Source organism: Haliotis cracherodii, unplaced genomic scaffold (genome assembly GCF_022045235.1).
Source record: "Haliotis cracherodii isolate W230 unplaced genomic scaffold, xgHalCrac1.p SCAF_8, whole genome shotgun sequence".
Lineage (NCBI taxonomy): Eukaryota > Metazoa > Mollusca > Gastropoda > Lepetellida > Haliotidae > Haliotis > Haliotis cracherodii.
In genome coordinates, this window is record NW_027266341.1 from 9,701,745 (window position 1) to 9,727,107 (window position 25,363).

Sequence of the window (25,363 nt, forward strand, 5' to 3'; positions counted from 1 at the left end):
ATGCCATGTACGAAGAAACTTAATCAGATTCCTTTGAAATAATTGAAGAAAGTAAACTTGTGGCTTTGATGTTTTATTCGTGGACAGGACATTTGTTCGCTAGAATACCAGATGCATGGTTAACGCGTGGAAAGCAAAAAACACCTGCAAACTGCTTCCAATTCCATGATTGTAGCTTTTGCTTATTTTCTTCAGACCAGTTACTCGCTTACATCTTCCATTTACCTGTTTCGAGCAGAAAGGTGACTATATGCAGATTGTCTTCCATCTGCGTCCATGTACATCACCATAGCAGCTCTATTTATGTACCACACGACACAATGAAGTCAAATTAAACTCGCACCAACTGATTGGCATATCAATATATGAAATTCAAAAGGAATAGTTACTATAAACTATGAAACTTTAACTAAACAAAAGACTATATGTAGATTGTCTACCATTAGCTACCATGTACATCACCATAGCATCTCCGTGTCTGTACCACACGACACAATGAAGTCAAATAAGACTTGTACCAACTGTTGATATATTACTATATGAAGATCAACAGAAATAGTTACTATTAACTATGACACTTTAACTACATAAAAGCGACAAAACCCTTTCCATATTCATAAGAATTTCCTGCCAAAACAAGTCGAATATAAGATTCCGACTATTTGTCTTGTTTTCTTAATAAATATATTCTGCTGTATGGACGAATTACATATGATCTTATGGCCACAATTTTGATATAAATTAAAATAAATCTCTATCGAATGGTTAAATATAGCATACGTGTAGGTACCATCACACAAGAACTTAATGTACAGATTATGTTCGTATTATTTATAATGTGTAACATATAAATGATTATACTGATAAATGCAGTATATATACATAATGTAATATTTGAATAATTGTGTTTCCCTTTCAGTATGAAGCAGCTCTAGCGGTAGACGCTGTGAATCTATTTATTCGTGCTATCGGGAAAATCCGTGGTACCGACCCCAACTTTTTACATAATAAGAGATACCAACATTCCAGCAACAAGGGCATAAAGTGCACAGATAATTCTGTCATCGACACAGATCATGGATCAAGAGTCCTTCAGGAGCTCAAAAAGGTGTGTACATTTCCCACAATGTAGATGAGGGCCGGTATACATTCTGTTTGAAGAAGGAGTGCATTCAAAACATATTCATATCACTTACGTTGGTATGCATAACAACACTCAATGTTTGGAAATACAGCGACAAAACCCTTTCCATATCCAATAGAAATCTCTGCAGGGTCGATTGTACAATTCCGACTATATCATGGGCATGTGTTTATGAATCACTATCAAATGGTAATGATACCAGGTGTTCGCGAAAAGGTGAGCGTATCCTGCCCCACCGGTGGCACACGTCACAAACACATGCAAAGGCAAGTCAAGTGTTCACCTGAAAAAAAACATGGAAATATATGGTACAAGTCAAAATAGCGAATTGCATCGAACATCATTTTTGTCACTGATGCGTTAAATTTGGAAAAAGTCTACCATAAAACCTTTTGAAAGCTTTACTGAGGCCTTGAATGTTGTAACCGTGATCAAAAACGTTCTGAGCAACAGTATGACGCTCTTTGAAATCATGGTAGAAAGAGCATGCTCGATTGTATCTCAAAAGTTGCGAAATGTAAACACCACAGTCTGGAGCAGTTGGAATATTGCCCGACATGAAGGGGAAGTTGACTATTGGAAAGTTTAAGTCATCCCTCTTGTCGAACAGTCTTATGGAGAGACCTGATTCATTTACACATTTAAAACAACACACTTTTACCTATTTATTTCTACCAACTAGTAGAAGCCAATGTCATGAATTTCTCACATACCTTTCTGATGTGATTTGCTCTACTTTGTCAAGAAAACAATAGTCTGAATAGTCTTGCATGCTTTAAAGGTCCAGAACAATTACATGTAGAAACCTCTCACTTTCACTACATAAATGTGTATTATTTGCAGTTCATCAAAGTGTAGAAATATACCTCACTGATTAGTTTTCCTCTTTTCTAGACCCAGTTTAATGGTATAACTGGTAGAGTAGCTTTCGACGACCATGGCCACAGAAAAGACTTTTCCCTTGAAGTCTACGACGTGGCCATGAACCGTGGGGCAGCGAAGGTGAGATCGGAGGCGCGATGTCTGTTCCTCTGCTATTACTATAACTATCTAGCACGGAGGTCATGAAGACATATAGAAAATAAAATGTTTCTGACAAGGCCCATGTCTTATGCCCAATTCCCATTATTTCTACATATATTTATAGTTATATATTTAGATAAGTCGCTATTTGATTTGTCTGCAAAATATTTATATAATATCAGTCACTCGCTAAAAGAGACGTATAATAGATTTTCTTTTGACAGTTATGGACGATGTGTACAATAGTCTGACAGGAAATGATCAATCAGTTGGTACTTATAAGAAGGGATTGTTTACTCAGCCAATATGGAATTATATGTATTCAGTTTGGTATAATGCTCCTTTTGATCGAGAAAACACCCAGACTCCCATGCTTGTCATACGAGACGATAAAATGACTCGGGTGACGATGCTCGGCTGCTTGGTTGATTGTTTGTCATCGTACCCCGACGTTGTTCATAATATCAATCACTTGATTGTTAGGTCGGGACTCGATTTGTTACAGGCCGCCGTCAAATAGCTAGGTAACATTCGAGTTCAGCGTTTTACATCACACAAAGAAATTGTTCTGTCTTGATGCTTCATCTCAACATTTCAGGTCGGCCATTGGAATGAAAAGGATAGACTCGTTCTACAGCAAGCGCGACTCTGGCGAAATAGGAACCGGTCGTCACGTGACCAAAACAGAACGCAAATCGTCACAACAATCCAAGTATGTGTGTGGAAATCCCACAATTCAATGCAGTAACATCTTTTTAAATAATATCCGTATTCTAAGCTGTTAATCATTCATCTTTGGTGCATAAAGGGAATATGTAATGTTACAATGTGATGTCGGTTTCCCACCAGCCAACACGCTTTGACTGCAAACAGTGTAAATACAATCATTATATCACCCTTAATTTCACTAGACTTAAAGGAGGACTTGGCTTAGACACATCCGTCAGCCTCCGGCTCGTGGTATAAAACCTAACGCGGGACTCTTAAACCCCATGTACCACTCGTGATCCTGCTACAACTTATAACGTTGCTGGAAACACCATGTCCAGAAACATTTTCCTAATTTCTTAAGAAAATATAGTCCATATGTGACCTTGTCCTTCTATGCTGTGTGTCAATCAAATGGCGTATATTCAATGTCCCAGTTTCAAACAGTTTCATACATGTCACTAATTACAAGACCCGTGAAGATTCGGAGTAGAATAGCTCTTCAGCAACCCATGCTTGCCGTAAAAGGCGACTATGCTTGTCGTAAAAGGCGACTAACGGGATCGCGTGGTCAGGCTCGCTGACTTGGTTGATGCATGCCATCGTATCCAAATTGCCTGGATCGATGCTCATGATGTCAATCACTGGATTGTCTGGTCCAGACTCGATCATTTACAGACCGCGGTCATATAGCTGGAATATGGCTGAGTGCGGCGTTGAACAACAATCAAACAAACAAACACTAATTACAACATCATGACTTTGATTGGATGATGACAAGAAACAATGTCGATAACGACATAGCGGATCCTGGGTTAGAACTGATCCACAGGAACCTAGACTGATCGTAAGAAGTGACTAAATGAATCTGGTGGTCAAGCCCTGTGACCAAAGCTTTTGCGAGTAACGTCGTAAACCTGTTTCGATTCCCAACGTGTAAAATCGTATTATGTACCAATACCCTACTCCCTTACTGTTCATGTACCGACTAGCTTGCCCCCGTGTTGATTTAGGGGGTCCCAACTCATGCTGATAGTAAGAGGTGACTAAATGGATCGGTCCCAACTCATGCTCATAGTAAGAGGTGACTAAATGGATCGGTCCCAACTCATGCTCATAGTAAGAGGTGACTAAATGGATCGGTCCCAACTCATGCCCATAGTAAGAGGTGACTAAATGGATCGGTCCCAACTCATGCTGATAGTAAGAGGTGACTAAATGGATCGGTCCCAACTCATGCTCATAGGAAGAGGTGACTAAATGGATCGGTCCCAACTCATGCTGATGGTAAGAGGTGACTAAATGGATCGGTCCCAGCTCATGCTGATAGTAAGAGGTGACTAAATGGATCGGTCCCAGCTCATGCTGATGGTAAGAGGTGACTAGATGGATCGGTCCCAACTCATGCTGATAGTAAGAGGTGACTAAATGGATAGGTCCCAATTCATGCTGATATTAAGAGGTTACTAAATGGATCGGTCCGAACTCATGCTGATAGTAAGAGGTGACTAAATGGATCGGGTGGTCAGGCTCTGTGACTTGGCTGATAGCCTTCATCGTACCCAAATGGCATTGACTCTTACTCATAATATCAATCAGCTTTAAACAACAAACATATAAATAACTATTTTACTTTAATGTTTAAATCAATAGAATGCGTGTACAGTTACATTTCTAAGTTGATAATATTGACTGCAATCATTTATTAGAATCTAGGAAACATGAAATGTTAAACCTACACGTGGATATATTATGACTGTTCCTCAAAACCAGGCAACTTAAACAGACCCTCCTCCCTGGGTTAAAATTGAAACTAAACAGCGGTTTCTTTGATCGTGATTACCTCCACGGATAAGCATTAATGGGAGGATTCTTTTGAAATTTTTATTTTTCACTTGCGTTCTGAACAGAAATTTTAATGACCAAATCTCCAGTTGCCATATAAATATTACAATCAAATATCCGGGGGAAGTCGTTCTTTATGAAACCTTCAAGACAGCACGTTGAAAAAACACATCAGCGTTCTATGTTACATGCAGAAATAGATTATCCCAGCCTGAATTTCTACCAGTGTCGCATTTATTGTGTGAACGTGCCTGACGCAGTTCTTGCACAGACAATAGTGTGTGAGTCACATGATCAGAAGTCCTCTGGAGGTCTTGAGATTATGATAAACATTTTCCATCGAACATCAGAAAGAAATATATTAATAATAATAATTCTTTAAAATTAAATTAATCGGCCTTGTATTATCACTGTTTTATTATACTGTGAAACCCCGTTTTTCTGGAAATCAAGCTTTCAATACACTTTTCCAAAATACGTGTATCAACATTTATCCATAGTGTTCATCCGTTAGTTCATTCATCCAGGCTGGTAAAACTTGGAACTGTTGAGGATTATCGGGGTTCGACTGAACAAGCAGATATTTCTAATGGTTATGGACAAAGATTTGTCGGTTTTACCATCACTTGTCTTATTTGTTTCTGGAGGCACGGTTGCCCCCCAAATCCAAGCTGACGCCATTCGCTGTGCAGAGTTTTGTCCCTTAGCTGTATCAGAAACCTATGGTCTTTGCTTCAATCCCAGATTTGCTATGATCATGATTATATTTGTTCGCATCATGCCGCACTCGTGAGTTATTTGAAAATGTCTTCATTTCGGGCTCACGTCCTACATTAGGCTAAAACGCCGTGATAAATTGTTATACCAAACTTACTCACGCTACCTAATTCTTAACACAGGTGGACCCATATGTTAAATTCAAGACAATTCCAGTGAACGGTCTTCCTCTTGTTGCCAAAGAAAACCTGGAAGGATTCTGTATGGATTTAGCTCAAGCCGTGGCCGAGAATGTAGGCTTCGACTACGATGTACGCTTTGTAAAAGACAATTCGTATGGTGCCATCATGAAAAATGGCACATGGAATGGCATGGTTGGAGAACTGAGTCGACACGTATGTACATGTTGATTTTAGTATATGAAATAATTAAATAAACATGTCATAGTGTTTTTGTCAATGTGATATTCCACCACGGTATTAAAGCATGCATATGTATATAGAATACATTCGAAAAATAGCATGGGAAAATATTGGCTGCATGACTATATGCATGTTATACTTTTTTATAATTTTGTTATTCTATTACAGTATTAAAGCATGACGCTGTCTACATATTGATACATATGTTACATATTCTAGTATATGGTATAACAATTATACAGAGAAGAAACGTCAGAAATACTGCAAAGGTACTCCTGTGTTGTGCCCTACAAGGACACAGTGAGATCCGATTATTGTCGTGGGACTAGAATTCAAGGAGTTACAATACATGTGTCGAGTGAGCTGTCTGTGAAACCCATGATGAAATTTAATTAAATGTAAATAAATCGTTTCTTCTCAAAGGTTTAAATCCAATTGCCATTGTTTACCTCTGATGTTTTGCGCACTGTAACTTTGTGACCTAGAAACTATTTCTCCTTGGGCTCATCGAACCAATTTCATGCGGTATTTTTCTTTCTGCGACAGCCATCAAATACAAAGGAAAGTTATGTAACCGCTAAGCAATTTCATTTCAAGTAATACCCTCCATCTTCGTCCCTACTCCGGGTAATAATGTGTCAATAAAGTCTTGTGGAAAAACTGGTTTGAAGTTTAATTTAAGGTTTCTTGCAACGTTATAATTCATCACAATGAACACGTCAAGGTGTTAGGCGAATTCATACCCTACGCGTCTCCCAGAAAAGAAACAGTCACAACTTAATGGAAGCGACAAATTCGTATATGTATATTAACAATGTTGGTTCTGTATATCACAAGTGTATGTTCAAGTTGGTGTAAGCGTCATTGAATTCCGTATAGTTGATTGAACAGTTCTTTTTCAATCACTCGCTCAATCACTCATCCATTCATCCACTCACCCACCTACATGTCGTCACCCACTCACTCACTCACTCACTCACTCTCTCACTCAATTCATTGACCTTCTCATCCATTCACTCACTTATTCACCTAGTTAAAATAGTTCTCTACTCACTCGTCCTTTCACCCACCAACACCACCCACTCACTCACTTACATGAACTTACTAAGTTTCTAATTCACCCATTTAATCAACAGCTAACTTATTCGCTCACTCACTCACTCACTCACCCATCCGCATACTCATTCATGGTTCGATTCCACACTATATGTTGAGCCCATTTATGGTGCCCACCGCCATGATATTACTGGAATACTAGTAAAACTCATTCATTCGATTCATTCATTCATTCATTTCAGGAAGCAGATCTTGCCATCGCCCCCCTAACCATCACAGCGGCTCGTGAGAGAATCATAGACTTCACAAAACCTTTCATGAGTCTTGGAATCAGCATTATGATCAAGAAGCCAGAGAACCAAAAAGCTCATGTATTTTCCTTCATGGATCCCCTGTCGTATGAGATCTGGATGTGTATAGTGTTCGCGTACATTGGTGTGAGTGTGGTGCTATTTTTGGTGAGCAGGTTCAGCCCTAACGAGTGGCACATGTGTGATGACTCCTCTATTACCAATGACTTCACCATCTCAAACAGTCTTTGGTTTTCTCTCGGAGCTTTTATGCAACAAGGATGTGATATATCGCCAAGGTAATGTATATAACATACATCATTTTGGAATTAATGACCGAATAATTTTTTTTATATAACCCATGTGTTTAATCGGTGGATTGCCATTCCATTTGTGATCTGTTATTTCGTGTGTTTTTTAGATCAGCTGTTAGTATCTTAGAAATAGAATGGAAACATACGTTTAAGAAGGAACATTTAATGAAACGCGTAGACACCATAATTTAATATTGGCATACAAATGTACATGACATTACGGTTAGGATGGGATTTTAACTTTTAAATTTAACATTGTTAATTGAAGCTTAAATTTATTCATATTTGTTTTGTTTTTCTTCATTCTTCGAAAACATAAGGATTACAACATTCGCAATTAAATATAATCTAAGACATATGGCATTGTTACAATGTTCACGAATATAGCAGTCCCGTCTTCTCAACTTCTGACAACCATGAATAGTATTCCCGCTGTTTCGAAATGTTTTGTTTTGAATTCTTAAACTACACCACAATCTGTTTCAAATGTGGAAGGTTGTTCAGCAAATTGTTTCTTTGTTTGGTAAGGTCGATGTCAGGGCGAATAGTGGGGAGTGTGTGGTGGTTCTTCACTCTGATTATAATCTCGTCCTACACCGCCAACCTGGCGGCTTTCCTCACCGTGGAACGTATGTTGACACCAGTGGAATCGGCGGAGGACCTTGCTAAACAAACAGATATCCACTATGGCACCGTCAGTTCTGGAAGCACAAAGATGTTCTTTAAGGTAAAACTATTATGTCTAAATGCACCTGTTTGGGATTCCGGGTAAGCTTGTGTCCCAGCAGTCGATACATACTCGTGAGACAACTAAATGGATTGGGGGGTCTGGTTAGGCGTCTTGGTTGACATCATCGTACCTCGACGGTGTTAGTGTGCTCATAATATCAATCATTGGTTTGTCTGGTCCAGACGCGATGTATCTACAGGCCGAGTATATTGGAATGTTGCTGCGCATGATCTTAAACGAAAAACAAACATACATGTATTTACACCGAGGACACTCGTTCAGTATTCGTAGGGTAAATGTATTCGACGAGCCTTGTTCCGTCCACCAAATCGCTATAAGGATGAGTGGGTGAATGTTGTTTTACGCCACAATATTCCAAACATACTATGGCAGCCTCAAGGAATCCTGTGTCAGGCAACGGTGGGATAGCCTAATGGTTAAAGCGTTCGCTCGTCACGTTAGAGGCCTGGGTTCGATTTCCCATGGTTCGGGTTCGTAAAACCGTTATCATTCAGACTCACAGTATGTGAATTCATAATTTATTCATTACGCACGCCCTTCTAACTTACCTTATTGCACAGGTGGAACAGCAGCCTAAAGCCAAATTTCCTGTTCTGAGTTGCATATATTTGAATATTTATACTCGAAAGACGTCGTGATCAGTTCAATCCCAGATTGAACCTGATCATTTTAGTTTGATTTGCTCCTATTCGTGATAAACGCCTCTGGCCTTGTCACATTTTCACCCAACATGAAGCTGAAACGCCGTGAGGAAACTCAGATGTTGTCAAAGAGGCTGCATAATTGTTGACACAGTCACACAAAGTTGATGTACGTAATCATTCGACCCGTGAAGATCCGGGTTGGAATAGGTCTTCAGCAACCCATATGCTTGCCGTAAGAGGCGACTAACGGGATCGGGTGGTCAGGCTTGGTTGATGATGCATGTCATCGTATCCAAACTGCGTGGATCGATGTTCAATAATGTCAATCACTGGATTGTCTGGTCCAGACTCGATTATTTACAGACCGCCGTAATAAAGCTGGAATTATGCAGAGTGCGCCGTTAAACAACAAACAAATAACAAACGTAATCATCCACACAAAAAGTCACAAACGCTAGGTCAGATAATTTTAGGAAGTTTTTAAAAAAAACTGACAAATTAAAATCTGTTAGCGTCCAGCAGTACTTGTCCGATTTACTAAGATAATGATGTCTGGAATTTACACCCAAAATGATATCAGTCCAAAAATCTATACTTTATTTTCTTTTTTTATATTTCATATTTTAAGTGTGTGCAAGTATGTGTTGTTTTTGATTGTACATAGCTGAAAGAACGTTGTAGTTGGAACCAAGTTACATGACAATGTGCAAAAACGTCTTTTGACTCGATACAAGTGGTACAAGTGGTGATATATAACAGTAAAGGAATATATCCTATACAGTGATAACCGGTAATCAGAAGGGAACACTTTCCATGGAAGTCATCCATACACTAATCATTGGTGCGGAGTAATGCCCCTTTGAATATATATAGATATATATATATTACTAACAATCCGGATTGTAACTGTAATTATATTGTTCAATGCATGGTTCCCGGGCCACTCTTGGTCGTACCGTTCTAATGATATTCTAAATATACAGATGGATAGTTGTATCATTCAAGCGTCGAAAACCAATTTTGTAATTGTAAAGCAACTGATATTGGTGGGAGGGGGGAGGGTGCTGAGACTGTCTGGAGATTAGATATTTTTTCAGTAACAGTTGCAAAAACCCGATTTTTAACAAATTAAAACTATGAGCTTTTCAGGACGTTTGACTACACTACATCACTACCCTACATCCAACGAAGTGTTATTCCTTCACAAATGATTAATAACTGTTCTGACAATGCTGACCCAAGCGATGGTAAAGGGCGAAGGTGTCCTGTCCCATCGGTAGCCCGTCATGTCTACACGCCATAGTCCTTATTCATATTCGTAAACTATGTCAGAGCCAACACGCAATCAGGTAATACCATTTCGAGTTATCTTGTTATTGATCGCGTCTGGATACAACAACACTGAAACATATTAGCTGTGCCTCGTGCGAGATTCACTAGATCTACAGACGTGAATTATGCCGATACGACATCATGTTGGGAGAGTGTTATATTGTACGCATATTGCCCGTGAACCATGCAACAGGAGTGTGCTGAAATCTGATTGGTTGAAACACGTTGTTAAAATGGATTCAATGCGCGAAGATTTTGTGGACTTTTCACTGCATGTTAGTGTTTTCTCAAGAAGAATCATGTCTCAAATTTGAAAAACGTAGCATCTGACATGGCGACATGGATATCGCGTCCATTATATAAACTGTCAATATTTATGAGTATAGTACATTTAATGGATTTGTCACTGCCTGTCAAGCGGGATCATTTGTCATGTATGCAATTGATGTAATCCAGTGTATGATGACGTGGGATTTCATAATAACATCATGTCTGACGTCAAACACCTGGTGTCATCACTGATGTTCAGTGCTCCATTCATATGATTTGCAACATTTACGCGAAATGGAATCTGTTTCGTAAGTTATGCGGGACTGGTTATCCGCTGGCGTTGACGATTTGGACGTTGAGCACGTAGATCTAGTGCTACGGAATACCTTTACATCATTTTAGTAATATCACAGAGAGAAGGCCATCGAACATTGGCTTTGGTTCATTTACCCTTAGCTTCCTCTGTATACTCTAAAACACACTGCCAACGCCAAAACCAACCCACACCACACCACACCACACCACACCACACCATTCCACACCCACACACTCGAATATTAAACGATCCGTCAATTAGTCGTTGTGTCATTGCAATGATATCAATATTCTTTTCAAAGATGAGGACTTCAGGATAATGGTGCACACATACACGTGCTTTATATATAGACTTAGACCTCTCCATGTTCAAGTGTGCTGTGTCCATCAGTGTCAGAAATTGTCTCCGTGCAATGATGATAATAATTAAGTTCTAACTGCAAACTACCAACAACTTGCAAACAAGTAAGTGTAAGTCAAATTGAGTTTAATGAATTCGCTGAAACTAACAATTTCCCCGAGCTTTTGTTCCTTGACATGTTTTATCCTTGTAATTATAAATCAGTAACTAAAGAAAGATAACATGGACATCATGACACAATAGAAACGTCTATTGTCTCTGTTCTCCGTTCTCTGATGTCTTCTGTTCTCTTAGTTCTCAGTAGTCTCCCGAGCAAGCGCCTAGATGTTCAATCAGTTGATGAAGGTCCGTTGCGATGCTCAACGAAACGCATTTCTTATTGGAGCTTAGGGGCCTCGTTGAAGCCCCATCAAGAACTAAAGATTCTTAATGAGGGTGGTAATATTTCATGTTCTACTTTGGGAAGTCAGGGTAATGGCTTAAAACACCACGGAGGCCCACTGACTGCCGTGGTTCACTCTGAATATATCACCAGTGGGGGCTTGTGTTAATCGAAATGGACCCCTGCACCGAACGATAGAGATGGTGCACTGAACAAAACAGGCAATAGATGAACCATCTACCGAACACTTGCCTAACTGCTGAAGTTTTCGTTTCGTTTCAGAATTCGAAAGTAGCAATATATCACAGAATGTGGTCCTACATGACCTCAGCGCAGCCAAGTGTGTTCGTCAACTCTATCAAAGATGGCATCGAAAAAGTTCGAAACGAAAAAGGAAAATACGCGTTCCTCATTGAATCCACCACAAACGATTTCTACAATCAGAGAAAACCATGTGACACGATGAAAGTTGGACAGAACCTCAATTCAAATGGTTTCGGAATAGCAACACCTGTTGGATCGGAACTCAAGTACTGTATCACATCTTGTTGATATTATTTTATTTTTTATTTTATTTATCAAATGCTTAATTACACTTTCAACTTTACATCTCCACAGAATACACAGAATGTACCATAATGTTCATGTAACGGAAGGGGGCACGGGTGGTCCAGTCGTCTAAGGCGCCGCGATTCGCTGTGCAGAGTTGTGTCCCTTTGGCACGCCAGAAACCTATGATTGTGGGTTCGAATCCCTGTTCACCCCGATTATGTTTCGAGGTTTGTCAGCACCATACCCGTGCTCGTGAGTTTCACCGAAGTGGTAAACGTCTTAGACCTGCATCACTTCGGGCTTTCCTCCCACATTAAGCTGACACGCCGTGATATAACTGGAACACTGTTAAAAGCGACGTTAAACCCAACTCACTCACTCATGTAACGGAAGTAAAGTGTATTAACATAAGATTCTAAACAAACGACATGATGCCAAATTGAATGATAAAGACAGGCTATGTTCCAGGTTTGGTACCTATTTTGAGTATAGGGCCAAACTTTGCGATTTCCATTAACTATTATACCACTGTGAATCATACAAATTTAATTTAACACAGTAGCACTTAACAACATCATTCAAATAAGCTGGGATAGTTCCCTTTAAGAATGATTTATCATTCTCATTCATTGGAGTGGTGAGGTGGCCTAGTGTTCAAAGAGTTCAGTCGACACCCCGAACACCTGGGTTTGATTCCCCACATGGTTACATTGTGTGAAGCCCATATCTGGTATCCCCTGTCGTCATAGTGCTGGAATATTGCTAAAAGCGGCGTAAAACTATACTCACTCAGTCTGATTCATTAGTTCGTGATTTTATGGCTCATGCGATTGAAGATGCAGTTTTGAAACAATGGACATGACACTTTCCGGACATATGTACACTGGAAAAGAACTTGTTTTTGAAATTTTGGTTGGAAGGAATACAAGCCATAAACGATAATAGAACCTCAGCACTCTCAAACAACCCAATACAGTCTAGTACAATCCAAAGCAGTTGAAAATATCATTTTTTTATTCATCCTTTATTTCATTATTATATCACTGTATTTATTTTCTTTTTTCTCTTCACCTATCGGTCACTCCACGGATAGTGAATCCGAATGAGTTTCTATTCCATGTTCTTTTATCCCCTTCCTTATGTGTTACTGGTGAAGATTGTAATAGGGGGTTTTAGCCACAGGCTTTACAATCTTTAAGTCAAGACCATAATGAGTTTAATCAAAGTCTAATCTGAAATGACATGCAAAGAAGTGGGAAAGTGGAGTTCAACACCTTCATGATGTTTGCTCCACAGGGACTACTTGAACTTTGCTGTGCTGGAGCTGCGAGAATCCGGCAAATTAGCACAATGGCAGAAGCACTGGTGGTACGACCAAGGGGAGTGTGCCAGAGAGAGCACGTCTACGGTATTATTTTCTCTCGAAGTAGTCACGTCCTCTCGGCATATTCGGAGTAATTGTTCTTAATGCAAATGTCTGTGAACGCACCAAGAGGAACAAATTAGAATAATTTCCTGCTTACATATTGAGAGGGGTTGCGACTAACCCTGATTGTATAAAGTTGAATGAAGTATTATTTGGTAAATGGTGAGCATGCATTTTGGGCTATAATGGTGAATATAGGATTCGAAAAGTCACTGGTATCACTCAAATGAAGATGGTTACCCTTTATGCATTGTAATTTGTTCATGCATACCAATTTCGAAATATGTTTAATTACTTTGTAGCATCACTATGTCATAATGTCATTACCTGGTGTGATCAGCATGTGATAGTGATTGGTGAAAAACATGCTTATGATATCATCTGAATCGTGCAACGGCCTCTGCTGTATGGAAATGGTTTGGTCGCTTTTACGTTAGTGATTATGTTGTTACGTTTCGCTTTTAAATATGCTCCTCAAATTTGTATATATTATGTAATATTAAGGGTTAAAGATATTCCTTCACCTTATTTCCCATACGTTAAGGACAAACTAAGTACTCAAGAAGGGGAATAACTCTGATGTTGTTTCAGGACGGAACCCAGAGTGCCCTGACGTTGCAAAACGTGGCAGGTATTTTTTACATTCTTATTGGAGGACTAATTCTTGCTCTGGTCACAGCCGTGGTCGAGTTTTTCTACAAGTCTCGTGTCGACTCGAGAAAATACAAGGTACGGTAAAGATCTATTTCCACCCCTGAGTCTGTCCTTATGTATGTTCTCTCTCATGGACGTAATGAATGACGATGTTGTCAACATTAACGCTAATGTCACCATCACAATCACCGCAGCTTCATGTAATTTGATGTGGATATCATGTTTGTGACATCGCATTGAATATGTGACATCAACATGATATCACACAGTATCTTCCATGTGTGTATTAATGCATCTATCACATATTTTGTACTATATTTGAAAACTAATAAGGTCTGTAGCCTAACATGTTATAGCATTATAACAAGCTTTCACGTTGTTTTCGTTTGTCCTTTCATTTTTTATTCCTTTCTGACCCTTTTCATCATTATTCCATGTTGCCCTTTAGGTCCCATCATAAACAACACGACGATACGACATGTAGGTATAAGTCAAGGTGGAAAAGAGGCATTGGCGTAGCATTGTAATTCCAAACATATTTTACGTATCTGGACAATTTCTACGAACAAAGGACGTTGAATTTTCAAAAGTCAAAAAGAATATAAGGTAGAATCATGAGCGTTTTTCACCATCTTCCAGACAACGTTTGGCTCCACAGTAAGATCAAAAGCTCGGCTTTCGTTCCGTGGTCATTCAGACAGCGATGAGCCCACCTCTCCCCCTAGGAAGACATTGAATACTGTGAGTTGGCATCTTTCTCTGACAGTCTTCTCACACATCTTGGTTAGTCAAGATTCGATTCACGTGGCACTTATTCAAGCTCGGTGTTATCACTTAATTGCTCTGAAGGCACTCACAAAGAAAGATACTGTGTTCTTGTCACCGCAGACAAAGTAACATACTCTTTTCTGGTCATGACTAACAAAGAAAGATGCTGTTTTCCGTCGTGGTAAACAAGGAAAGATACTGCTCTCCAGTCTTGACTAACAAAGATCAATACTGTTGCACGTTATTTCGCCCTCTAAATTAACTTATATTTGATACTCTTCTTTTATCCTTGTAACTTGTCTTTAAATGTCATAATTTAAATCTATGTTTAATTTAATGACAATATTACCGTATTATACATCATATAGAAAGCGTTGTCTGTGCTCTTAATTGTTTTGATCAGTACACGTTTGTGAAAAGAATATGTAAAATAATTATAATTTATTGTAAACTTCCAAACGATGACCGCGCTGCCAACCTAAACATACTTAACCAATTAAATTGAAAAACACTTCAAAACGCCAATTAAATCGGCTTTTTATATTAATATATTTACCTGAAAATTAAACTAATCAAATGTTTAGCCATGCTGATGGCATCTCATCAAATCCTTTATCAGTTTGTATCAGGTATTTTATCACTTGTGTTTTTTTAACATTTTAGCACTATTTCCTTCTTTATGCACCTCACAACACACCTGTCTTAGTATCTTTGGAGTACTTCCATGGTTGCCTGTACCCTTTTCTCTCCCATATGCGCTTGAAGTTCTTTTTTGAGATGCAACTAACACCATTAAAAACGAATTATGAAGATTTATTTGTTTCAGGTCGACGTTGTTGTAGCTATTTGTTTCATATATTTGCACAAATAGTGCTATTACAACATTGTTTTGTGAATGCATATTAGAGCATGATTAACTGCAAATGAAAACAAAATTCTTCACATTTTTATCTTAAAGCTGTTTTACACACAAGTCTTATTTACAATGTACATGTATAGATACCATGCTCACATTTCTGCAGCATGCAGTTGACAAGCACAGTATTATTGCCATTTATTTTATGAAATATTATTGAATTTATTACAAATATCAAATAAAGGGATGTTTTGAAATTAGACACAACGTTTTGCCACAACATATATGTAAATTATATCATTCCTGTTACAATTCCTCATTCCGAAATGCAACTCCCCAGGGAGTGGGGACGCAATTCATTTTATGCATACCTATATTCGGGGTAAACAGATAAATCATGCTTTTGGCGTTTGAATTTGTGAGAGACATTGTATCTGGTGCCAGATAAGTGGTTGCAGAGTTAGTTGTCAAATTATACCATCTTCGAATTTATCATAGCGAATTATTAGCATTACATGAATGTAATACAATTTTCTTTGTCAGAAAAAAACAATAAATTAAGTATCAAATTACCCGGATAAACATGGTTCGGCCTTCACCTTTTAATGACTGATGGCTATGCATACAACAAATATAATTGCAGTGCATGAATAACAGTGCTATTTGAACCCTTCTTGAAATGCAGATTGACTTTCCTAAGATGGCAATTCCTTGAACAATGCTTTGAATTGAACAGCTGTTACTTCCATCCCTTTGTTTCCATTAGTATTTTTCTAATTTTCCCAATTTCAACAGCCGTAGGCTAGGTCAGTAATGCATCTGATATTTTGTGTTAATTCTTCCAGTACACGTACACCGGCCCTACCCCCATCGTTGGAGTTGACACCTACCAAGACGGAAATACCCACACACAAGTATGACTGAGCCCGGATTATATCATTGTACAAACTGTGTACAATGATAACAACCAGAGACAAAATATATTACAATAAGAGAAACTTCGTTCAAACAAATGGTCATTGTCGAAGTCGCAAAAGTTTACAGACCATTTGGGGAAACTGAATATGGCCTGGCATCCATAAGGAAAAGAAGACTATGTGGTTTTGGAGCTTGAAGTCCGAGGCCAGAATGAGCTGTCGGATTAGCCCGAATGTCCGCATACTCTCAAACTGGGTTATAAATTGAATTATATCACATAATGTGTATGAATACACCAACCAAAAGTGATCGACAATGAGAAACATTTCCCAACTATGATGTGCAAACAATCACAATAGTCCAGACAAAAGTATAAATTACTTTTTACTAAAGTCTTAAGCTCTCGTTTATGACACCAAGAATAAACACTATTTGGTCAAAGACAGGAATATATAGTCCGATACATATGGAGTCAGCAGCTTCAGGGGATGGGTACAGAAGAAGGACCCGGTACTCTAAAATAACCTCGTTCAACAACCAGCATGTGTTACGTATTGAAAACTTGATATATACCGTATTCGACGTAATAAGCTCCCAGGGCGCTCTCAAAATTAGAAACAGGGGGCTCTTATTAGAATATTATTTTGGTGGAAAAATAGAGTTGAAAGATAAATTTCGTGGTTTATGCTGACGGTCTGAACTGTTTATATACGACAGACATATTTTTCCAGAATTTTATTGCCCATAATGAAGGGTGCATATAACACACGCGTGCGTATTTTACACGAATATATAAGTCTTGTGGACATTGATCAATCGGAAGGGGGGCTAATTGGGATTGTTCACTTATATATATTATAATATATATTATCAAATATCGCCGTGGGCGCTTATTAGAGCTTGGCGCTTATTACGTCAAATACAGTACGTTTTACTCACGCCATATGTCCACACCGTGAAGAGTAAGAACAATATAAATTTAATTAACCCAAAAAACAGGCAATGTTGATGGAGAAGCCATATAGATATTATCTACCCGAGGTTGCCAATAGATATTTTGATAAGAATTATGCCTTGCCCGAAGGTATTATCCATCAACAGAGTGGAATTTTGTTTTCAGGCTTTCGTTGTTACCTACATAAAACAGAATGCAAACAAAGAAACTCAAAATTGAGCTAGGCAAAGTGCTTAACTGCTAACCACGAGACCACGAATTTGAAACTAGAAGATTATTGTGCCATTATGAGTTCAGTGTGATATGTTCCAACAGCTTGTTTGTCATGTGCTCTATGTGCTGAATAATGTGTAGCCATTGATGCATTGTGATTAGTTTTGTTCAGCTACAGACACAAGGACCATGTGGCCATTCTGTGTGTGAAATCAGAGGTATCATTGCTGCTTCTATATAGTGCAACCTTTCAGACCACGATCTGTGTATTTGGTTTCTACTCTGCACGCTCTACGTAATGGTGTACATACCTAGTACTACACAGTGTAACAGTGTAACAGTGTAACATAATGCACCCCAGTTCACACGAGAAGGATGCATGCATTACTCACAATGTATTTGCCTTCACATATTGGATGACATCAAAATCGTCGATCCTCAGACATGAGCGAACATTGCTCATTTAAGACTGACGCTCCTAATATATCAAGATTGTTCCAAATTCACGCTCTGTAAGTCTTATAAACGTCCTAGAACAATTTAGTTGTATGGCTAAACGAGTAATCATTTGTTCTTCCTTTTCTGTTACAAGTTAATGAGACAGTATTACGTAGCCCCTTTCCTTATGTTATCTGGGAGAAATAGCTTCAAAATAAATAGTAAAATTTCATCTAAAGTTCGACAAAAGGACAAAAAGCTCCTAGATGTAGGTCAGTAGTTTCAGCATTCACACGTCTCACCACCAACTAGGGTTCCATGACCAACAGATGGTAAGACCGTTTCCGCTGTGATGATTTTAAATTGCGGTGAAAGAGGCTTCTCCGAAGAACAAATGATTAGATTGTTGAGACCTTGGGTTAAGTGTATTGTGTATGAGGACACTTCTCACAAGAATCCTGATTTACACGTGCGTATTGATTGTCTTTCATGTAACACAGTCCCTCAAAACATCGTCTGAGTATTCGTTCGTAGCCTTATCAATATGAGACTGCGAAGGTAACATACGGGTTGCATATTTGCTAATTGTTCTTGGGTTGACTATTTTATCATGTCTGTCAACCTAGATATATATTACTAGATCCATTAGACATGGTTTCACCTGATTGCTCAATTGAACATAGACTGTCGTATAGGTGGACGTTATGTTCCGTTTTCGATCACTTTGGTTCAGTAGGATACAATGTATATTAATTATTGTGCGTCTTTAGTGTTTTTGGTAAGTTTGTACATTGTGTTTGTCAGTATGATGCTTAAGTGAATTGCAAAGCAGGTTGATTTTTTGTTATTTAAAACTATGTCCGTTATCTAAAGTATATATATGTTATAAAATATACCCATTTGGTTCATTTCATGTTGGCTATAGGCTATTTTATATCTATATTGTTACATGACGTGAATTATATATTATGTTAGAGGTTGTAGATAATATCATAGTCCTGCCAATTTCACGCATGCAAGTTTGGCTTATGTATAAATAATACATATTAATATTGTCTTAGAAATAGTCAGAAACGTCATATGGAACTACAACACTGTCACAATGCAGTATCAAATACCTTGTATTTGGTTTTTTAGGTTTGCACTTCATTATCGTTCATACAATTAAATTGCAATAATAGTAGGAGAAAGTATTTCAAGACAGTCTTAATTAGTTTTATATTGTATTCAAACCACACGGTCGCTTCAGTGTTAATTACACCTTTGTAATATTGTCTATAATATTACCTTAAGACATGTTTGTTTGTTTCCAGTGGTACACTTTGAGAGTAAAGGAACCCGATCACGATCTTCCACGTGTATCAATAAAGAACAGTTTCATCTATCTTCTAGGCCCATTGGCCAATACCGTTTTATGTGTTTTCATGTTATCTCTCTATTGCCTATACACATGAATGAAATTGATTTCAAATATATGTTCTTCCACCTTTCTCCCAGCTTCACTAATGCAAACTGCACATCGGTAGGATTTTGTAGAATGCATTGTGTATGAGCCAATTTTAATCATTTGTTTTAAGGAGACTACTTTTCACGTATGACTTATGCTTTCAGATTTGCTTAGTGTGTCCTGATATCCAGTGTGTATATATATTCATATGCCACATTCAGCTGTTCATGCCGTTTAGCATTCCATCTAGTACATTTGTTGAGGGGGAGTGATCGTCACAAATTGTGAATAATTTTGTCAGTCTTTTGAAAGTCATCCTGTAAAATTTGTAATAAAATTCGTGAGAACCAGTGTCGATTTGATTTGTGTTTTCATTGATTTAGATCATTTAGTAAAAAATTGAAATCCATTTTATAGCATGCGATTAAACTTTTATCATTGAGTTGTCATGGGTAGCAGTCGCAGTGGGATATTGTGCCAAGCTGCGGAAATATATTTGTTCATTTGGTGGTTTTGAGTGCTTGTAATTGAGGAATGCAGCCGAAGGACATCCTGACATATACACAGGACATTCACTAACAATAGAACATTCAGTGAAAGCTACGGAACACCAGAAAACACAGGCATTGGGACACACAGCCACAAACACAGGACACAGTCTTAGACACATGGTCTCAATTATAGACACTGGACACTTAGTCATAGACAATGGACACTTACTGACAGACACACGACACTTTGTCATAGACACAAGACCCTCAATCATAGACACTGGACACTCATTCATAGACACAACACATTCAGTCATAGACACAACACTCTCAGTCATAGACACAGGACACTCAGTCATAGACACAGGACACTCAGTCATAGACACAGGACACTTAGTCATAGACACAGGACACTCAGTCATAGACACAGGACACTTAGTCATAGACACAGGACACTCAGTCATAGACACAGGGCACTTAGTCATAGACACAGGACACTTATTCACAGACACACGACACTTTGTCATAGACACAAGACCCTCAATCATAGACACAGGACACTTTGTCATAGACACAAGACCCTCAATCATAGACACAGGACACTCAGTCATAGACACAACACACTTAGTCATAGACACAGGACACTCAGTCATAGACACAGGTTACTTAGTCAAAGACACAGGACACTCAGTCATAGACACAGGACACTCAGTCATAGACACGGGTTACTTAGTCATACACACTCAGATGTAGACAACGGACAAACAGCCATACACACAACATACTCAATTATAGACTCAGGACACTCAGTCATAGACACAGTATGCTTAAACATAGACACTGGATACTTAGTCATAGACACGGGTCACTCAGAAATAAACACATGACACTCAGATATAGACACATGATACTCAGTCATAGACACAACACACTCAGTCATAGACTCAGGACACTCAGTCATAGACACAGGACACTTAGTCAAAGACACAGTATGCTTAAACATAGACACTGGATACTTAGTCATAGACACGGGTCACTCAGCTATAGACAGGGGACACTCAGTCATAGACAGAGGACATTCACCTATAGACACAGGACACGCAGTCATAGACACAGGACACTTAGTCATAGACACAGGTCACTCAGTCATAGACACAGGACAATTAGTCATAGACCCGGGACACTCAGTCATAGACACGGGACACTTAGTCATAGACACAGGACACTCAGTCATAGACACTGGACACTTAGTCATAGACACTGGACACTTACTCACAGACACACGACACTTTGTCATAGACACAAGACCCTCAATCATAGACACAGGACACTCAGTCATAGACACAACACACTTAGTCATAGACACAGGACACTCAGTCATAGACACAGGACAGTCCGATGTAGACACAGGACTCACAGCCATACACACAACACACTTAATTATAGACTCAGGACACTCAGTCATAGACACAGGACACTTAGTCAAAGACACAGTATGCTTAAACATAGACACTGGATACTTAGTCATAGACACGGGTCACTCAGATATAGACACATGACACTCAGTCATAGACACAATACACTCAGTCATAGACACAGGACACTTTGTCAAAGACAGAGGACACTTAGTCATAGACACAGGTCACTTAGTCATAGACAAAGGGCACTCAGCTATAGACAAGGGACACTCAGTCAAAGACAGAGTACATTCACCTATAGACACAGGACACTCAGTCATAGACAGAGGACACTTAGTCATAGACACAGGTCACTCAGTCATAGACACAGGACACTCGGATATAGACACAGGGCACTCAGTCATAGACACAGGACACACGGCCATAGACACAACACACTCAGGCATAGACTCAGGACACTCAGTCATAGACACAGGACACTTAGTCATAGACACAGGACACTCAGTCATAGACACAGGACACTTAGTCATGGACACAGGACACTCAGTCATAGACACAGGGCACTTAGTCATAGACACAGGACATTTATTCACAGACACACGACACTTTGTCATAGACACAAGACCCTCAATCATAGACACAGGACACTCAGTCATAGACACAACACACTTAGTCATAGACACAGGACACTCAGTCATAGACACAGGTTACTTAGTCAAAGACACAGGACACTCAGTCATAGACACAGGACACTCAGTCATAGACACGGGTTACTTAGTCATACACACTCAGATGTAGACAACGGACAAACAGCCATACACACAACATACTCAATTATAGACTCAGGACACTCAGTCATAGACACAGTATGCTTAAACATAGACACTGGATACTTAGTCATAGACACGGGTCACTCAGAAATAAACACATGACACTCAGATATAGACACATGATACTCAGTCATAGACACAACACACTCAGTCATAGACTCAGGACACTCAGTCATAGACACAGGACACTTAGTCAAAGACACAATATGCTTAAACATAGACACTGGATACTTAGTCATAGACACGGGTCACTCAGCTATAGACAGGGGACACTCAGTCATAGACAGAGGACATTCACCTATAGACACAGGACACGCAGTCATAGACACAGGACACTTAGTCATAGACACAGGTCACTCAGTCATAGACACAGGACAATTAGTCATAGACACAGGACACTCAGTCATAGACACGGGACACTTAGTCATAGACACAGGACACTCAGTCATAGACACTGGACACTTAGTCATAGACACTGGACACTTACTCACAGACACACGACACTTTGTCATAGACACAAGACCCTCAATCATAGACACAGGACACTCAGTCATAGACTCAACACACTTAGTCATAGACACAGGACACTCAGTCATAGACACAGGACAGTCAGATGTAGACACAGGACTCACAGCCATACACACAACACACTTAATTATAGACTCAGGACACTCAGTCATAGACACAGGACACTTAGTCAAAGACACAGTATGCTTAAACATAGACACTGGATACTTAGTCATAGACACGGGTCACTCAGATATAGACACATGACACTCAGTCATAGACACAATACACTCAGTCATAGACACAGGACACTTTGTCAAAGACAGAGGACACTTAGTCATAGACACAGGTCACTTAGTCATAGACAAAGGGCACTCAGCTATAGACAGGGGACACTCAGTCAAAGACAGAGTACATTCACCTATAGACACAGGACACTCAGTCATAGACAGAGGACACTTAGTCATAGACACAGGTCACTCAGTCATAGACACAGGACACCCGGATATAGACACAGGGCACTCAGTCATAGACACGGGACACACGGCCATAGACACAACACACTCAGGCATAGACACAGGACACTTAGTCATAGACACAGGACACTTGGTCATAGATACATGACACTTAGTCACAGACACAAGTTACACAGCCAGAGACACTATACAGTCAGCCCCAGACACAGTACACTCATATGTAGACACAGGACACTCAATCATAGACACAGGCCACTCATATATAGACACAGGACACTCAGTCACAAACACAAGTTACTCTGTCACAGACACTATACACTCAGTCATAGACACAGGACACACAGCCATAGACAAAATACACTCAGTCATAGACACAGGACACTCAGTCATAGACACAGGACACTTAGTCATAGACAGTGGACACTCAGTCATAGACACGGGACGCTTAGTCATAGACACAGGACACTCAGCCATAGACACTGGACACTTACTCACAGACACACGACACTTTGTCATAGACACAAGGCCCTCAATCATAGACACAGGACACTCAGTCATAGACACAACACACTTAGTCATAGACACAGGACACTCAGTCATAGACACAAGGCCCTCAATCATAGACACAGGACACTCAGTCATAGACACAACACACTTAGTCATAGACACAGGACACTCAGTCATAGACACAACACACTCAGTCATAGACTCAGGACACTCAGCTATAGACACAGGTTACTTAGTCATAGACACGGGACACTCAGTCATAGACGCTGGACGCCTAGTCATAGATACATGACTCTCAGACATACATCAAGGACACGTGATCAAAGACATAGTTCGTTTTCAAAGAAAACCCATTCGTAAGGTTATATGATTGTTTATTGATGTCGTGTTCTTCACACACAAAGCGCTTTATGTAGTCTTGTGCACATCAATACATATTCGACGGTACCATGACAGTGTTGTCATGAATAAGGATGGCAAGGTTGAGCCATGAACATCTCACATCTGTATCTTTATTTCAGTACAGATGAACTCTGTAGTAAAAGTATGTATCAAATCCCAAAGATTTACACTTTTGAACCCTTGAGACAAATATATACTTAATTATATTATATTGGGGTTTTATTTCTTGCTATGTATTTACATGAAAGTATTCCCTTGTACAGTAAACTACGGTTATAACGAACTCAAAAGGACCACTAATTTCGTAATAACCGTAGTTCGTTATAAGGATATATACAGCATATGTACAGCAAATGGCCGGTACTGAAAATGAGTTCGTTATATCCGTCAGTTCGTTATAAACGTAGTTTACTCTATATACCTATACCACATGTACCTCTAGTTACCAGTGTGATACATGTGTGAGCAAATGTGTAAATATATTTAGGTCTTGTCCTCCATTCCCAACCTGCAGAAGACATTCCATCCCATGTCATCGGAGCATACCAGAAAACGCGCAGTGAGCACGTTGGGTGTAACGCCGCTGTGAACAGTGTATCTGTTTTATCATGGCGTGTCAGCTTCATGTTGCTAGAAATCCCGAAGTGCTGCATGTCTTTACAACTTTGGTGAAACCCACCAGCACGGTCATGGTGCTGAAAAATCCAGGACCATAATCACAGCGAACCAGGAATCGAACCACGATCATAGGTTTCTGGCAAGCATAAGAGGCGCACCTCTGCATACGTACATTTGTACTGCGTTGCTTTCAACGAATGGGTCGACGCGAGCCCCATGTTGCGCAATGAACACAAATTGATACCAGCATACATCCTCGTTAAAACTAGTATTGTGGTTATTGAAATGCCCTACACAACAGCACCAAGCATTC

At 39.3% G+C, this 25,363-nt stretch overlaps 1 protein-coding gene across 4 annotated transcripts in view; it reads left to right on the top strand.

The window, feature by feature from the left end:
* The window catches only part of LOC139449381 (glutamate receptor-like), a 65,105-nt gene extending 44,958 nt beyond the window's left edge, over window positions 1-20,147 (top strand). The window contains exons 7-17 of one of the 4 annotated variants that reach the window (XM_071230741.1): window positions 920-1,108; window positions 2,039-2,146; window positions 2,766-2,879; window positions 5,620-5,832; window positions 7,158-7,504; window positions 8,048-8,246; window positions 11,857-12,104; window positions 13,423-13,534; window positions 14,144-14,281; window positions 14,846-14,947; window positions 16,676-20,147. In XM_071230741.1, coding sequence (XP_071086842.1) covers window positions 920-1,108; window positions 2,039-2,146; window positions 2,766-2,879; window positions 5,620-5,832; window positions 7,158-7,504; window positions 8,048-8,246; window positions 11,857-12,104; window positions 13,423-13,534; window positions 14,144-14,281; window positions 14,846-14,947; window positions 16,676-16,750 — 1,845 coding nt within the window. In that variant the 3' untranslated portion in view covers window positions 16,751-20,147. The remainder of the gene's footprint in view (window positions 1-919; window positions 1,109-2,038; window positions 2,147-2,765; window positions 2,880-5,619; window positions 5,833-7,157; window positions 7,505-8,047; window positions 8,247-11,856; window positions 12,105-13,422; window positions 13,535-14,143; window positions 14,282-14,845; window positions 14,948-16,675) is intronic. The other 3 variants (XM_071230742.1, XM_071230743.1, XM_071230744.1) reach the window with 3 other exon arrangements.
* The last annotated feature ends 5,216 nt before the right edge of the window (window positions 20,148-25,363 follow it).